Source organism: Dromiciops gliroides, chromosome 3 (genome assembly GCF_019393635.1).
Source record: "Dromiciops gliroides isolate mDroGli1 chromosome 3, mDroGli1.pri, whole genome shotgun sequence".
In the NCBI taxonomy this organism is placed as follows: Eukaryota; Metazoa; Chordata; class Mammalia; order Microbiotheria; family Microbiotheriidae; genus Dromiciops; species Dromiciops gliroides.
In genome coordinates this window covers 490881834-490900804 of record NC_057863.1, presented here as the reverse complement: position 1 = coordinate 490900804, position 18971 = coordinate 490881834, and the positions used below count along the sequence as shown (strand labels likewise).

Sequence of the window (18971 nt, the reverse complement as noted above, 5' to 3'; positions counted from 1 at the left end):
TGGGGGAAACTGACTAAAATCACTGATAAAACGAGTTTAGGTTTTTAAGGGTTTATTGAAAGATAGTAAAAGAAAGAGAAAGATTGAGAACAGAATTCCTACAACCTGGCAATCCTATCTTTCCTCAATTCTCCTGAGAAGTCTTCTGGAGTCTCTCCCCTCCACCATGGTGAGGTCAGGAACCAAAAGAGAGAGAACTCCTCCCCCAGCGTCTGCTTCCTACTTCGTGTGTTCCTCCCAGAAATGGGAGGCTCCTCAAGTTGATTGGCTGGTAGCCTTGATAGACAGTACCCATGAGCAAACGTCACTTCCTGATGCCAAGGAAAAGCCGCGTGGCATTGCCCTCAGAAGCATTCTCCTCATGGTGGAGCTTTCCTATAGTAAGTCTCCAGCAGGTGGCATCATTCCAATCATTACAATAGGCACAACTCAGAAGTGGACCTTATTCTTCCTTATATGGACACAACTCAGGAGCGGACCTTATTGAGACTAGGGCTCCTTGAACCATGTGATTTTGTTACCCAGAGGGGGAGGAGGGGATCTGAGACTTTTGTCCTAAAAACAGGTCAGGAGGAATATAATTGACTGTTATATCCCCATTGAGAGGAGACAACTACCCATTTTCTCACAATGTGTATGTATACATATACACATACACATACATACTATATATAATAAATTATATAATTTAATTATATAATTAATTGATATTAATATAATTATTATATTAATGTAATTAATTAATATTAATCAATATAATATTAATTATATAATTTCAGTCCTTTGTCAAGAGGTGGGCAGCATGCATCATCATTAGTCCTCTGAAATAGTGCTGGGTCATTGTATTGATTAGAGTTTTTTAAACCTTTCAAAGATGCTTTTCTTTCTGTGGTGGTTGTTATCATCATAAAATTTGATCTCTATGATCTGCTCACTTCACTCTATATCGGTTCAAGAATATCTTCTCAAGTTTCTCTGAAACTGGATTTTTATCATTTCTATTACAATTATATACCATAATTTGTTCAGACAGTCCCCAATTAATAAGAACCCTTTTACTGTCCAATTCTTTGTTATAACAGAAGAGCTGAAAGAAATGTTTTATATAGTTAGATCTTTTTCCTCTTTCTAAAGTCACAAGTGACTTTTTGGATATAGTTCCAAATTTCTTTCTATGTCTGGAACCATTCATAGCATCTCTAATAGTGCATTAAGGGGCTTGTTTTCTCTCTCTCTCTCCAATTGTCACTTTCAACTCTTTTGTCATCTTTACCAATATTATGTGAAGGATGTGGGACCTTAGAGTTGTTTTAATTTTTGCTTCTTTTTCTTTTAAAAAAAAGATTTGCAGCATTGTTTTCATATGATTATTGATAGCTTATATTTTTCCTTTTGAGAACTTTCTCATATCCTTTGACAATTTATTCAAGGGAGAATGATGTCTTGACTGTTCCTTCTCAGTCCTTTTTTTTTTTTTTTAACATCATTCATATCATGGCCTCTAAATGTAGATGTACCTCAAGGCTTTGTCTTAGGTTAACAACTCTTTTATTTATCCATTCACCTGGTGATCTCTTCATCTCCCATTGGTTCAATTATTATCTCTATGCAGCTGACTATGAGATCTAGAAACCCATCCTTAGTTTCTCTCCTGAACTTGAGCCCCTGACTCATCAACTGATTATTAAGTATTTTGAACTGGATATCCAAGAGGTATCTCCACATGTCCAAACTAATTCATTCTCATCCCCCAACCCCATCTCTCTTCTATACTTTCCATTTTCTGTCAATGGTACCATATCTTCCAATGACCTAGGTTCACAACCTGGGTGCCGTCTTCAACTTCTCACTATCCCTCACCCCATATCCAGTCAGTTGCCAAGTATTTTCTATTCAACCTCTGTAATATCTCCTTCAACTATCCTCTTCTCTCTTCCTACACAGCTGCCTCTTAAAACAAACTCTCATGACCTCTGTTTTGGACTACTATAATACCCCCTGCCCCTGCAATTTGTCTCCCTGCCTCATCTTTGTCCACTCCAACCTATCAGCCACACAGTGACCAAAGTGATTTTACTAAAATGCATGCCTAACCACGTCACTGAAAGACTGTGCTTAGCATTTAAAGTCCATCACAATCTAGCTCCAACCTGCCTTTCTAGCACATTACTCTTCTTCATCCAAACTAAGGTCCACTTAAATGGTCCTCTTATTGTTCTTCATACATGTCACTCTGCTTCACACCTTTGCACTAATGTCTCTCATGCCTGGAACTCACTCCCTTTTCACCCCTTCCTCTGGGGATATATATCTCCCTTCAAGACTTAGCTTAAGCACCATCTTCTCTCCAGAGTCTTTCCTAAAACTCTTAGCTGCTGGTGCCTCTCTCTCCCCACCCCAACACCATGGACCAAAGTTATATATATTTTGTCTATATCTATGGATGTACAGGTTGACCGACCTGATAGAATGTAAACATACTGAGAGCAGATACTTCTTCATTTGTCTTGTCTTTCTGTGTTCCCAGTGTCTGGCACATAGTGGCATTTAATAAATGTTTATTGCTTATTGATCATTATAATAAATGCTTACTGATGAGTTTCTCTCTTCCCCATTCTCAAAGATGTGAAATTGAGGCTGCTATGACTCTCATTAAAGCATCAGCCTGAAGGGGAAGAGAAGGGAATAAGCATTTATTAAGTATCTACTATGTTCCAGGCACTGTGCAAAGTGCTTTGCAAATATCTCATTTGATTCTCACAATAACCCTGCAAGGTAGGTGCTATTATTATTCTCATTCTTATAGCTGAGGAAACTGAGGCAGATAAAAGTTAAGTGACCTGTCCCAGGGTCACACAGCTAATAAGTGTCTGAAGCTGGTTTTGAACTCAGGGCTTCCTGATTCCAGGCCCAGCCTTCATCTGTTGGTGCCACCTAGCTGCCTCATAACTTGAGTTACCTAAGTAGTGTTATTTCCAGAGGCATGACAGAATGCACTAGAAAAACCACATGTTGTTTCCACTAAGCCTTATCCTTGGTCATCCATGGCCCCAAAATGTTCAGTGAGGGAATGATTAACATCTACTCGCTATGGGCAACTTGAAGATGGGCTGCAGTTGCTCTAGTTGTCCTGATTCCTACCAAGTCATTGATGTTCTTGGAGGTTATAGGACCTGGGTTCTAATCTTACCTCAAATACTTCCTAGCTGTGTGATGTTGGGCAAGTCATTCAACCTCTCTTAGCATCAGTTTCCTTATCTGTAAAATAAGGAGTGGGGATTTGAGCTACATAGAGGGCTTCTAAAGTCCCTTCCATCTTCAAATCTGTGAAACAATTAATTAATTAATTAATTGATCAAGTGAGTCACCCACAGAGGTGGCTGCTGGGAAAGCCCTCTGGCTTGTGATAGGGTAAGCCTATGTGTACTGTGTAAAGTGCTGAGTCACCCCCACACTTCTCCTTGTGCTCCTCTAATCGCCATCCAGAGACAAGAAGTCTACACACAAGCTCCAAAGGCTTGATGTTGCTTGTACTCTCCCTATAAGCAATTCAAATTGATAGCATTTTCCTCTGGACACATTAGGCACATCACTTGCTCTTCTTCTTCTTCTTTTTTAATGGGTCAATGAGGGTTAAGTGACTTGCCCAGGGTCACATACCTAGTAAGTGTCAAGTGTCTGAGGCTGGATTTCAACTCAGGTCCTCCTGAATCCAGGGCTGGTGCTTTATCTACTGTGCCACCTAGCTGCCCCTGGCTCTTGCTTTTCTTGTATGCATCCCCTGCCATCCCCTGCAGAGAAGATGGGTTCAAAGATATAAAAATAGTTTCCACAAATGGCTTGCTAACATTTTTCTATTGACATCTTTAGACCGGAAGCTTGTAAGCAATCTAATACCATCGGTAGGCTCACTTCATGCTTTTCCAGCATCTTCCCAAAGACAATGAGACTTTCCCCATAAATGAGTATCTCTGGGTAATTCATGTCACTTATCACCCTTTCCATGAGCCACAGAAATGTGCCAGGGGCCTCTGAAACCCCTGTGAGGCATGAATTGGAATTGGCAGAATCCTATTAGACATCTTGTTTTTGTCTACCATGGGAATCCAATAGCCTTTGCTTCAGATTTCTGATAATGAGAAGCACTGGCCACCCGGCAGAGAGTTCTGGGCATCTTACACCTGTGACATGGTGTGCTGCTTCTCCCTAGTTATCTGATTCAAGGTTCTTCAGTCCATACAGTCGAGCCTTCTTGGAGCTCTCCCTGCAAGTGCTCAGTAGCATACAATGATATTGTGCCTAATTGTGCTAGTCATGCATAGGGTCACAGCTTTTTATGTCAGGTCTCACCTTGTTGTGAGAACAGGAGTGTTTAGATTTTTCTACCACACTATATTAAGGTATTCTTTTTTTTTTATGAGGTAATTGGGGTTAAGTGACTTGCCCAGGGTCACACAGCTAGTTAGTGTTAAGTGTCTGAGGCTGGATTTGAACTCAGGACTTCCTGACTCCAGGGCCAGTGCTCTATCCACTGCACCATCTAGCTGCCCCCATATTAAGGTATTCTTATAATGATCACCCTGGATTCTAGTAAACTGATCATTTCTGAAGGGTACATGGGCCACATACAGCAAGTTTATTGGATTCAACATCTATGCCTGGGAAAGCTGCATAGTAGTCATTGACTCAAGGTGTGATAGCTCCTCATCAACGCTACTAAAAATCAAGAAAAGTCCACCAGTCAGTCAGTCAGTCAATAAGCGATATTAAGTGCCTTCTATGTGCTAGGCATTGTGCTAAGGATTGGAGTGAGCCAGTGAGATCAGAACCAGAGCTGAAACTGAAAGGAAATCTGATGGTGGGGGAACCATGAGGGAATCAGGCTCATTGGACAGAATTTGGGCCACAGAGGGGATGACAGGTATTAAATGTATTTTAAGGCAGGGATCATTTGGAATATGATTGTAGGCAGCAAGGAAGGAAACAGAAGAAGGGGGAGATTGAAAATTAGTGTCATGGAATGATTATGGGGAATAATCTGCTGGAGAAGATGGAAGGAAAGGGAATTAATGGTACATGCTGGGCATTTGGCCTTAGTGAGAAAGGTCAGTTTGTCATCAAACACTTGAGTAAAGGAGGAGAAAAAGGGAAATGGCATCCAGGAATTCTGAGATATAGAGAAGGGAAAGAGATAGTGCTTATAGTAAAAGATATTTATTTTCTTGTAAAATATGAGGAAGGCTCATCAGCTAAGAGGATGTGTAGAGAAAGTAGTGTGGGAAGCTTGAGGAAAGAAGGGTAAGTTGAGAAGTGCCACTGTGAAGAATGGGATAGAGAATAAATTAGGGGGAAAGTCCTTGATATGGGCAGCTACATGCTGCAGTGGCTATAGTTCTGAGCCTGAAGTGAGGAAAATTCTTCTTCCTACGTTCAAATCTGGCCTCAGATACTTCTTAGCTGTGTGATCCTGGGCAAGTTATTTAACCCTCCATTTGCCTCAGTTTCCTCATCTGTAAAATGAGCTTGGGGATCCTAATTGAATTGCAGCCACATGTAGAGATGGAATCCTTAGGGACTAGAGGTAGCGTCATTCACCCCAGACCATCCAGAAGACTCAAAATTGGTGCTTCAGGACAGTGCACCCAAAGGCACCTTGCTCCTCCTTAAATGGTGGAAAGATTGACTCTTTTTTTTGTGTGACGCAATTGGGGTTAAGTGACTTGCCCAGGGTCACACAGCTAGTAAGTGTCAAGTGTCTGAGGTGGAATTTGAACTCAGGTCCTCCCGAATCCAGGGCCCGTGCTTTATCCACTGTGCCACCTAGCTGCCCCAAAAGATTGACTCTTTAGAAGCATCGAGTCACTGCAGAAATGCCCAGACTGTCAGGCCGATGGCTAGGTTGATATGTAATGATGATCAGAGGTGTTATTCATTCATTGAGCCTTCTGATATTTGCTGGTGTAGGGAAACACACTGAATTCAGGAGAAGAGGACACTGAAATATATGTGTAAGAACAACAATTTCTTTTTAGCAATGCTTGAGCAAGGCTCAAAGGGCAACTTTTTGTGCATAATTCCAGATTGCTTTACAGAATAGTCAGAACCATTCACAGATCTGCCAATAGTATATCAACATGCCTATTTTCCTGCAGCCCTTCCAACATTTGTCATTTTATTTTTATCATGTTGGCCAATCTGATGGATGTTAGGTGGAACCCCAGAATTGCATTAATTTGCATTTCTTTATTAGTGATTTCAAGCATTTTTCAGAGCTATAGATTACCTAGGATTTTTCCCTTTAGAACGACCTGTTCATGTCCTTAGATTATTTATCAATTGGGACTCACATTCTTATAAATCTAAACCAACTACTTATGTATTTTGAAAGTCAGACTTTTATCAATAAAGCTTGCTATAAAGGTTTTTTCTAGTTTAGTATTTTCCTTCTAATCTTAGCTATATTGGATTTTGCACGGCAAATGTTTTTTAATATTATGTAATCAAAATTATTCATTTAAACTTTTGTGATCCTCTCTATCCCTTGTTTAGTCATGAGCTCTTCTCTAGCTATAGATCTAAAAGGTATTTTCTTACTTTTTCTCATTTATTTATGATGAATTATATATATACATATATGTATATGTACATACACACATTATATACATATATAATTATATCTTCTATAGGTCATTTTTCCATTCGAAATATATCTTTGTATAAGGTACAAAGTGTTGGTTTTAATCTAATTTCTTCCATCCTGTTGTCCAGTTTCCCAGCAGACCCTTAGTAGTTGGGGTATTTGTGTTTTATAAAACACAAATGTTTTATTATTATTTTTAATTTGGTCTTCTGTTTCACATTCACTTCTGCTGATGAAACTTCCTCTATCACTGATGCAGATGTCAACTCATCTGTAATTTAGAGACTTAGAGAACTGTCAGGAGTACTGAAAGATTGTCAGTTGCTCCTAAATTAGATTGTAAGCTCTTTGGGGGCCAGGCCACTTTTTGGCTTTCTTTGAATTTCCTTGCATTCCAGCACGTTTCCTGACACAACGTATTTACTTAATAAATGCTTGTTGACTTTCTGAGGTGGGAATTGCCTGAAAGGCAGTACTTACAGAAAAACCAAGGGCAGGAGCATAATAGGTGTCTTTATATATTTGAAGGGCTATCATATAGAATATCAGAGAATCACTTTTGTGAGGAAACCTCAGTAGCCAGATGGCTACTCAGTCCAACCCATACCTCAAAAGGATTCCTTTTATAGGATATCTGATGACTGATTATCTGGCCTTAGCTTGAATACTTCCAGTGAAAGATATGGTGGCAGGCTAGCAGGCCTGGGTCCAGTTAGGAATATTCTGACCATGAGGAGGACACTCTAACCCTCTCTTCCTCTTTCTCTTTCTCTCTGTCTGTCTCTCTGTTACTGTCTGTCTCCCTCCCTCCTTCTCCCTTTGTCTGTCTCTGTCTGTCTCTCTCCCTCTCCCCTCCTTCTCTCTCTCCCTCCCTCTCTTCCTCTTCTCCTCCTCCCCATCTCCCTCATCCTTTTCTCTCCATCCCTCCCTCCTTCCCTCTCCATCCCCTTCTCTCTCCCTTCTCCCCCATTTCTCTCTTCCCTTCTCCCACCTCTGCCCCAGCCCCAATGCAGTCTAAAGTCTCATTCATTTTCTTGGTTTTATATATATATATATATATATATATAAATTGCTGACTCTTGTCAAACTAAACCTCTAGATCTTTTCCAGATAAGCTACTACCTAGAACCATGTCTCCTCCATCTTATGTTTCTGAAGATGATTTCTTAAAAATCCAAGGAAAAGGCTTTACATTTACTCCTACCAAAGGAAAAAAAGCAAATTTTAATACTAATTAGTACAAATAAAGGTCATCTTCTCAGATCTGGGCCAAGGTTCTAGCCTGTTTAACAGAATTACACTATGTGGTTCTAGAGAACAGAATAAGTACCTGTGAAGAGGTTTTGGTTCAATGGAAGAATTTCCTAACTAGGAGAATTGTTCTAAATAGAATGGGCAGCCTTGAGAGGTAATAAACCCTGTGTCAATGGAGATGTTCAGGTTGAATGAGAACCTGTCAGGGATATTACAGAGAAGCTTCTATCAATGGGCGAGGTTGAATAAGATGATCTCTAAAGTCACACTCATATGATTCTATAGGTCTTTAGAAGCTTCAAGGTTTATGTACAGACCTTTTGTTGAATTAGTAGAACTCCATTCTCATTTATGGTCCCACCACTCAGGCTTCCTGGTTGGTATCCTGGTTTCCCCCTCAGCCCTTTGGCTTCCAAGCTTTGCATATGCTACTTGGGTGTTGCCTAAATATATAGATCTGGTAACACTGGGAAGTTTACATAAAGATTTTAAACTATAAGGACAGACACTAAGGAACTTTGTGGATTACAGCAGTAGGAATGCACAAGCATTGACAAGAAAAACAGTAATAATGTAATCCACTTGTTTTGCTAGGTACCTAAGAATACCTGAGTAAACATTAGCCAGGGTACAATTTTGCTTGCTGTTAAGATTTGCTGATTTCAACAGGAAGGAACCTAAAAAACATGCATGCGTGTTATATAACATCACATCAGTAATTTCTCAATAATCTGTAAAATATCTATTAACTCTATCTGTGGTTAGACTGAACTATTCTCCATTGTGTAAAGCAAGTCAGACCTGTGAGTAATAGGTTTGTTATAAAAAGAATGGGTTTAGTACAGGATGAATTTCTTCTGTACCCTATTATCTTCTAGGTAGAATTCTTTTCACTACTAAACAAATTAACAGCTTAGATTTAACCAAGTACTTATAAATGCCGTGTTTTGTTGAAAGAATCCAGTGAGAGAGGGCCATTGAAAGTTTGCTATAATCAGATAGTGAATGTTGTATGGAGAGATTAATGCTAAATCTTCTTTCTTCCTGATGCTATCTTATTGTCAGCTAGCAAATATTGGGCGGGGGATGGGGGGGTGGTACACGTGCCCGTGTATGCATAGACACTATATGAATACTTGGAAAACTCAATATCTTGTGCTGGTCGGTCCTCAGAGGATAGCTGATCTAGGGTAGGTCAGAGGATGGATGTAAATACCACAAGTTCATAGGATTATACAGTGACAACTGGAAGGAATTTTAGAGACCATCTATTCCAACATCTTCATTTTTCAGATGAAGAAACAGGTCCAGAGTTTAAGTGATTTGCCCAATGTCATACACATAGTAAGACAGGACTGAACTCAGATTGCTGAACTCCAAATCCATCATGCTCTCCTCTGTAACCACATCTCTCTCCAGTTGCTAGGCAGCATCAGGAAGGACAGGGGGTATATGAGACATAGACCTAGAAAGGCGTAGTAGTGAAATTCAGAACCCTGAATGCCTACAGCTTTGGGAGTCATAAGAACTCTGATCGATAATAATAATAACTAACATTTATATAGTATTTACTATCTCAGGCACTATGCTAAATGCCTTACAATTATTACCTCATTTAATCCTCACAAAAACCCTGAAAGAAAGATGCTATTGTTACCCCCATTTTACAGATAAGGAAACTGAGGCAAACAGAGGTTTAAGTGACTTGCCCAGGGTCACGTATCTAGTGAGAGTCTGAGGCCAGATTTGAACTCCGGTCTTTCTGACTCCAGACCTAGTACTCTATCCACTGTGTCATCTAGCTGCCCTGATCGACATAATGACCATTCATGATTCCAGAGGACCAGTGATTAAGTGTGTATCAATCTTCTGATAGAGAGCTAAGTGACTCAGGGATACAGAAGGAGATAGGAAATAGTCAATGAGAGAACTTGACAGTACATATTTGTTAAATCTATTAGACTATGAGCTCCTTGAGGGTGGGTATTATGTTTTGGTTCTTTTTGTAGCCCCAGTGCTTGAGCAGTTAGGTAGCACAGTGGGTAAATTGCCAGGCCTGGAGTCAAGAAGATTCCTTCCTGAGTTCAAATCTGGCCTTAGATACTTTCTATCTGTGTGACCCTGGGCAAGTCACTTAACCCTGTTTGCCTTATTTTCCTCATCTTTAAAATGAGCTGGAGGAGGAAGTGGAAAACCATTCTAGTAATCCCAAATGGGGTCATGAAGAGTCAGACACAACTTAAAAAACAAAAAAAACCAAACAATTAAATACTCCTGGTTCTTAGCATTGTAGCTGGCACATAGTAGGCATTTAAACATTTATTGATTGATTTATTGGGTTTTTTGTTTGTTTCTTTGGGTTTTTGCAGAGCAATGAGGGTTAAGTGACTTGCCCAGGGTCACACAGCTAGTAAGTGTCAAGTGTCTGAGGCCAGATTAGAACTCAGGGGCCAGTGCTTTATCCACTGTACCACGTAGCTGCCCCCTGACTGACTGATTGTTACAAGGATTTTTATTTTATTTTTTTCAGTGGGGTGGAAGATGTAGAAGGGAAAGAAATTAGATTTATGTTCATTAAAAATTTAAGTTAAAAAAACAAAACAAAATACTGAGTACCTGCAGCCCAGTAAGCTTTACTATTGGGTGGTCATATTTTAGCATGATATTATGCCAAAGTCATTGAATTTCAGGTCAGAAGATATAGGTACAAATCTTGTCTCTGCCACTTATTAGCCATGTAACATTGGACAAGTCAGTTGCAATCTCTAAGCCTCAGTTTCCTCATCTGTAAAATGAGAATTAGATGAACTCTAAGGGCCCTTCTATCTTTAACACCCACAATCCTGTGAGCATTACAGGATTTTGTAAGTCAGTCAACAAACATTTATTAAGTGCCTATTACTTATCAGGTGCTGTTCTGGGGTTACAAAGAAAGGCAAAAAACCCTCAAGGAAGTAGGCAGCTAGGTGGCTCAGTGGATGGAACGCTGGGCCTGGAGTCAGGGAGACCTGAGTTCAAATCAGGCCTCAGACACTCACCAACTATATGATCCTGGGCAAGTCACTTAACCTCTGTCTTAAATCCACCGGAGAAGGAAATGGCAAACTACTCTAGTATCTTTGCCAAGAAAACCCCTAGGACAATATGGTCCATGGGGTCATGAAGAGTTGGACAGGACTGAATAACCACATTCTCAAGGAACTTATATTCTAAGTTAATTAAGTTTACACTTAATCTTAGTGATAAGGAAAATGAAGCTTAGAGAGGTTAAATTACTTGTCCAAAGTCACACAGGGAGTTGATTGGAGACTCTGAGTAGGAACTTTTTCCTGCTGCCTCACAGTGACATGGTTTAAAAGAAACCATTCTGCATGTAAAGAATACTGCATAGCACTGACTTTGAGCTTCTCCCAGAGATATCAGGCCCTGGTCAGAGGCAGGATTGGTGCTACAATGTAAACATGAGAAGGAGTAGTGGGGTGGAGGTTGGGAAGGACAGAATTGTAGACATGGAGTAGCATTTGTTTCATGCCTTGCAAAGATGGGCTAATACACAATTTTGGTAATTTTATCTTCATGGCTATGCAGATGTACTTAGCTTTAAGAAAACATGACATCCATCCAAAAGATAAGTTAGTGGGGGAATTATCACATTAAAAAATAATTCTTCTCTTTAAAAAAGTCAGTGCATTTGTGTTGCTTACAGATCTTTAGCCATTTCATGAAAATACTGTAGTGAAAGCAAGGTAAAGAACAGGAATGGACACTGTAGCAATAGAAGTCAGGAAACATGAAATCTGACTCCTGATTCCAACACTAAACTGTGTGACTTAGGCAAGTCACTGAACTTCTCTGAGCCTCAGTTTACTTATCTGGAAAATGGACATTAGATGCCTGCAACAGGGCACAGTGAAAAGAACATTGGCTTTGGAGTCAAGAGGACCTGTGTTCACACCTCACTTCTGATGCCTGTTTAATCTTGGGCAAGTCACAAACTTCTTGGACTTCAGTTTCCTTATTTGTAAAATGAAGGGGTCAGATAGCTTCTGAGATCTCTTACAGTTCTAAATCTATAATTTTATGATCAAATAAGATCCTATATGAAAAGTGCTCTATAATTGTCAGTTATTTTAAAAAAGAAGATGAGGCAAAACTCAAAGCTAGAATTTCGGCGTCACTGTCTATTACAAATTAATTACAAAAGGCAGTAAGCTCCCGAACTCATGACACGATCGCTCCAAAAAACATCCAAATAAGGTCATAGGAAAATGCCTGGAACAGCAAAACTCACAGAAGAATTTGCTGAAATCATCTTCTAACCAAAAATGGCTTGGAAGGTCAGAAGGAGGGAGCTGCTGTGCTGATACAGGAGTCGGGCCCAACCACATAGTCACCCTGACACAGATCCAGTCTCAGGAAGTCCTCACCAGAGAAGGAGACCCCCAGAGCCTCTGAATCAGCTGAAGCGCCAGTGTCATCTGGAACCAAGCTCACAGTCTGGTGAGTGGGCTGGGCTGAGCCCTGGGCAGGGGGGAGACTACAGGGGTATATGCTGGTGCTAAGGCAGAACTTGGATTTTACACCCCTACTGAAAACCAGGTGGTAGGCTCGAGTAGAAGTGGCCCAGGTGGGGGAGGGGCACAGGTTCCTCAGAGCTAACAACCACAACACACAAAGCTGGTTGATTAGCAAGTTGGTCTGGGGTCATCTATGGACCAGGGAACAGGCCAGGTAAGTGAAGAACCTGCTCCTCCTTAAATCATACCACCTGGGACTTCTGAAACTTGGGATACTGCAGCCTGGAAACAATGCCCCATGTAATTAGCTAAAAGTCTAGTAAGAGAAAGGCAAGATGAGCCAACAGAGAAAGGTAAAGACCATAGAAAGTTTCTTCAGTAACAAGGAAGACCAAGGGGCACCCTCAGAGGAAGATGCCAACATCAGGGCCCCTATATCTAAAGCTTCCAAGAAAAATACGAATTGGTCTCAGGCCATAGAGGTGCTCAAAAAGGACTTTGAAGATAAAATTAGAAAGTTAGAGGAAAAAATGGAAAGAGAAATGAGGGTGATGCAGGAAAGACATGAGAAAAAAGTCAACAGCCTGAAAAGTCAAGTGAAAAAGGAGGTACAAAAGCTCTCTGATGAAAATAATTGCCTAAGAATTAGGATTGAACAAATGGAAGCCAGTGACTTTATGAGAAACCAAGACACAATAAAGCACATCCAAATGAATAAAAAAATAGAGGGCAATGTGAAATATCTTCTGGGAAAAACTGCTGACCTGGAAAATAGGTCCAGGAGAGATAATTTGAAAATTATTGGTCTACCTGAAAACCATGATCAAGGAAAGAGCTTAGACACCATCTTCCAAGATATTCTCAGGGAAAATTGCCCTGAAATTCTAGAAGAAGAAGCTAAAATAGAAATTGAAAAAATCCACCGATCACCTCCAGAAAGAGATCTCAAAAAGAAAACTCCTAGGAATATTATAGCCAAATTCCAGAGCTCTCAGGTCAAGGAGAAAATATTGCAAGCTGCCAAAAAGAAAGAATTCAAGTACTGTGGAGCCCCATTCAGGATAGCACAAGATCTAGCATCTTCTACATTAAAGGACTGGAGGGCATGGAATATGATATTCCAAAGGGCAAAGGAAATGGGATTACAACTAAGAATCACCTACCCAGCAAAACTCAGCATTATCTTTCAGCAGAAAAAATGGGACTTTAATGAAAACGAAGACTTTCAGATATTTGTGATGAAAAGACCTGAACTGAATGGCAAATTTGACTTTCAAATACAAGACCCTAGAGAACCATAAAAAAATTGGAGGTGGGGGACATACCTGGGGTCGTACAGTGGGCAACTGTCTTGTGTCTGAGGCCAGGATTTGGCTGGAATTCCCCTGGGTCCAGGGGTGATGATTTGTCCACTGTGTCACTTAGCTAGATGATAACATCTTTAGAGTTAAATTGAGGGGTGAAGGGAATTCATTAGGGGAGGGGGGAGGGCAGAAGCAAAATCCTAAATGAAAGTAACAGGAAAAGGCTTATGGAGTAGGGGAAGAGATGGGAGAGGAGCAAGGCAGTAAATGAATTTTACACTCATCAGAAAAGGCTCAAAGATCTTAAACTCATCAGAGCTGCCTCAAGGAGGGACTAATGTACACACTCAATTGGATAGAATAATCTCTATAACCCTGCAGGAAAATAGGAGGGGAAGGGGATAAAGAGAGAGGGGCAAAGGAAGGAAGGGCAGAGTTGGGGAGGGGACAGACAGAAGGAAATCCCTTTTGAAGAGTGATAGGATGAAAGAAGATGGATAATAGAATAAATATCATGGGAAGGGAATAGGATGGAAAGGAAACAGTTAACAATAGTAATCATGAAAAAGAGAAAAGGGGGGAAAATTGTACAAAAAAATATTTATAGCAACTCTTGGTGGAGGCTAAGAACTGAGAATCAAGGGAATATCCATCAATTGAGGAATGATGGAAAAAGCTGTGTTATATGATTGTAGTGGAATAGACTTGTGCTACAGGAAATGACAAACAGTATGATACCCGAAAAACCTTGAAAGACTAATGAACATCAATGTATGGTGAAGTGAGCAGAGTTGAGAGGACATTGTGTGTAGTGACAGCAGTATTGTTCAGTGAATAATTGTGAATGACTTAGCTATTCTCAGCAGTACAATAATCCAGGACAATCCCAAGGAACTAATGAGGTAGCATACTATGCACTTCTATAGAAAGAACTGATAAAAAGAACACTTATGGATTGTACATATATAACCTAATTGCGATCTTGTGGAGGGGGGAGGAAAGGAAGGGAGGGAGGGAGAAAAATTTGGAACTCTAAATCTTATGAAAATGAATGTTGAAAACTACCCTTACATGTAAATGGAAAATAAAATAAATGTTTGTTGAGGAAAAACAAAACACTTTTTACACAAACAACTGGAAAAACATTAATTGCTCATGGGCTGGCCAAGCTAATATAATAAAAATGACAATTCTACCTAAAAAAAAATTACAACTACAATGTCCTAATAATTATCTAAGTCATTGTGTGGAATTCAATTAGTGAATTATTCTTTGGTAGAGCCTTGTATGAAAAGGCCATTTGAGAGTCTGAAATCCTTTGTACCTGGGGATGAGGTTCATGAATGGCAAGGGTGAGAGAGATGGGAAGGGAAGGGAATAAGCATTTACATATCACATATTATGTACCAGACACTGTACTATGCACTTTTACAAATATCATCTCGTTTGACAGTCAAAAGCATATCAACGTTGTTTGTTGTTGTTTTGTCACTTACAGTCATGTCTGACTCTTCGTGATCCCTTTTGCAGTTTTCTGGACAAAGATACTGAAGTGGCTTGCCATTTCCTTCTCTAGCTTATTTTACAAATGAGGAAACCAAGGAAAACAGGGTTAAAGTGACTTGCCCAGGGTCACACAGCTAGTAAGTGTCAAAAGCCAGATTTAAACTCAGGTCTTCCTAACTCCATGTCCAGTGCTCTCTCCTTTGAGGCACCATTTGCCTAGGAATAGGTGGTAAGGAGTCAGGATGGGAGGTCTACTTTTGGCATGGACAAATAAAGTCGTTTCTCTTGCATCCACACACTCTATCCCCAGTTATGATGGTTAGAGTGGGGAATGGATTAGGGATATTCTTCTGTTGGCACATCAGTGACAAGGTCAACCAGTATTTTCCACCTTAGATTCCCTTTTATAGCAATAATATTAGATTACATTTACTCTTTGCTTTAAGGTTTACCAAGTCCATACAAAGTAGGCATTGAGACAGCAGTAATTGAATTATGATCACTTTTACCTAGTGTTGCCTTTCACTGTTTTCACCTGGCTGGGGCAGTGAACAAGATACCACTGAGCATCTCCTTTTTTTAGAACCAGCCTCTAGCCAGTTTCACTTCCTGGATCCTGTGAATGTGTAGATTGTTTCAGGGGAATTTTGAATTCTATTTAAAAATCACATTTGCATTTGATTCAAGATTCCATGAAGGTCTTTTTAAGCATTGTGAATACTAGAATCCCTTTCACTCTTCCTACCTTTTCTTTTGGGGGTGATGGTGGTGGTGGTAAAAGAGTTTTCTAGCGAGCATGGTGTGGTGGAAAGAACATTGCCTCTGTCTCAGTTTCCTTGGCTTCTTTAAGCTTTAACTCTCATGTGCAGCAAGAGGGCTTTACCAGTATTCCCCTCCCTTCAGTTGCTATGGTTTCTCTTTTCAGATTATCTTCCACCTGCTTTGTATAAATCTTGCATATTCCTAGTTATTAGTAGCTTCTCCATCCCACCCCATTTGAATGTAAGCTCCTTGAAGGCAAAAGTCTGCTTTTTTTCCCCCCCTTTCTGTGCCTGGCATATAGTAAGTGCAACTGACTTGGCCTTCGGAAGATATGAGCTCTTTACTCTTGCCTTTGCTGCTTCCTAATTGTGTAACCTGAGATAAAAATCTGTTTCCTTATCTGTAAAATGATGGGGTTTGGACTAGAGGATCTCTAAAGTGTCTCCCAACTCTCAAACTCTGTGTGACAAATAATGCCTAGGAAAAAAGACTAATAAATGATGACTCCTTAATTTTTATCTGGTTCCACTAGTAAATAGTTGATTTTCTTTGTTTCTCTCTGTAAAATAAAGTTCACAAGAGTTAACATTTGCCTCACTCAGAGAGGCAGTCATTTTGTTTTTTAGAAAGGACTTTGAGGAACTGGGTGGAATGGTATTGTTTAAAGAAGCTCTGAGACTGCCCTTGACAGCTGGCTCCTAATAATGAAATCTTTAAATAATGAGATGATGGGTGGGGCAATTGATCCTGGCTGCTTTCTTCTCCACTGAGACCCTGACAAACTATGAAGAGCCCCTATGATAAAGGGACTTGGTGTAGGGACCCACTAAGATATCCTGCTCATGTCTAAATAGTGCTGGGTATATAAACACATTCCAGGGGAGACTCATTGAATTTAATTAAATTTTAATGATCCTATAGATAAATTTAACTTTGTTTTACAAGACTATTATTACTAAATATCTAAGCATTCTAGCCCTCCCTTCAGGGAGAACTCCTTTCTGAGAATTTTGGTAACCAATCCATACCCCTCAGTTAGCCCAAATGGCCTGATAGCCAGTGTTGTAATGTAAAATCTCTCCTTACATAGCTAAATCTATACATGAGTCACTTCCCTCTTTGTAGTTGTAAATAGAATTATAATTTTTCTTTTTTACTTTGGTATGTTTTCCAGATTGGGGTGTGACAGAAAGGATGTTCAAATATCTCCAGAAATATTTTGCTGTACATCTTTTTGGATATTCCCAACGGAAAACAAGGCTAGTCTCCAAAGATGGAAGGTGTAACATAGAGTTTGGCAATGTGGGAGCACAATCAAGGTTGATCTTCTTTGTGGATATCTGGACAACAGTGCTTGATCTCAAGTGGAGATATAAAATAATCATTTTTATCACTACCTTCTTAGGCAGCTGGTTCCTCTTTGGCCTCCTATGGTACATAGTAGCCTATGTACATAAAGATCTTCCAGAGTTTCATCCATCTATCAATCATACTTCATGTGTGAATAACATTAATGGCTTAACCTCGGCTTTCTTATTTTCTCTTGAAACCCAAGTTACCATCGGTTATGGTTATAGGTATGTGACAGAACAATGTGGCAGTGCTATCTTCCTTCTCGTCTTCCAATCCATCCTTGGATTCATTATCAACTCTTTCATGTGTGGTGCCATCTTAGCCAAGATCTCTAGATCAAAGAAACGAGCCAAAACCATCACCTTCAGTAAGAATGCTGTTGTCAGTGAACAGGGTGGGAAGCTTTGTCTCCTGATCCGAGTGGCTAACCTAAGAAAAAGCCTCTTGATTAGCAGTCACATCTATGGCAAGCTCTTAAGGACCAGAGTCACACCTGAGGGAGAGACCATTATCTTGGACCAGATCAATATCAACTTTGTGGTTGATGCAGGCAATGAAAACTTGTTCTTTATTTCCCCACTGACCATCTATCACATTATTGACCATAACAGCCCCTTCTTCCACATGGCAGCTGAAAACCTTCTCCAGCAGGACTTTGAGCTGGTGGTGTTTCTAGATGGAACGGTGGAGTCCACCAGTGCCACCTGTCAGGTCCGGACATCCTATGTCCCAGAGGAAGTGCTATGGGGCTATCGTTTTGCCCCCATGGTGTCCAAGACTAAGGAAGGGAAGTATAGAGTGGATTTCCATAATTTCAGCAAGACAGTGGCAGTGGAGACACCACATTGTGCCTTATGCCTCTACAATGAGAAAGATGCCAGAAACAGATTGAAGAGAGGTTGTGACAATCCCAACTTTGTCCTGGCAGAAGTCAGTGAAACAGATGTCACCAAAATGTAGTTGTGGCCACTTAGCATAAGCAAAGCAAAAATACCATGGTACAGAATAACTTAGAAGCAGAAAAGCAATCCAAATTTGGGGGGGACAAAAGACAAGAGTCTTCAAAGAAAGCTAATGAACACTATTTTTCTCTGCATTCTGTGGTCTGATCTTAATTTTCAGGGCTTGTTGAGTTAAACTGATATGAATATTTGAAGTAAGCAAATTCCAGTGAGCCTTCCACCCCCTGCAATTTGGGAGTTCTTTTTAGCAATATTGGTGATTGGCATATGGCTAGGCATGTAAAGAAAAGAATCTGTCTAATTTTTTTTTACTTTTTGTTAAGCTAAAGTCATTGGAACAGATCATGTGTAACTGATGGTGTCTAAGTAAAGGGAGATGGAGAATTGAGGTAATTAGATAATTCAGATGGGTGGAAATTCACAACTTTAATTAAAAAGCAAAAAAAAGGTTGGGGTTTTTTTTTTGTGATCTAGTCTGACTGTCTCCATTGTCATTAATTATTCCTTTACTGTTCCCTTTGATTTTCATGCCTTTTATTTACATGGGGTGTCCCAATGAAAACTAGCCCCAATAAATGCACTGTAACGATTAGTAACTAGATATAGACAGGACCTCACAGGACATCTAATCAAACCTCCTTGATTTCTACATAAGAAAACTTGAGGGCCTAAG

General features: G+C 40.0%; 1 protein-coding gene across 1 annotated transcript; it reads left to right on the top strand.

Moving 5' to 3' along the window:
• Positions 1-17171: 17171 nt before the first annotated feature.
• On the top strand, positions 17172-18296 carry LOC122751570 (ATP-sensitive inward rectifier potassium channel 1-like). Its single transcript, XM_043998657.1, has one exon. It carries the CDS (start codon positions 17178-17180, stop codon positions 18294-18296), a length of 1119 nt encoding a protein of 372 aa, XP_043854592.1. The 5' UTR covers positions 17172-17177.
• The last annotated feature ends 675 nt before the right edge of the window (positions 18297-18971 follow it).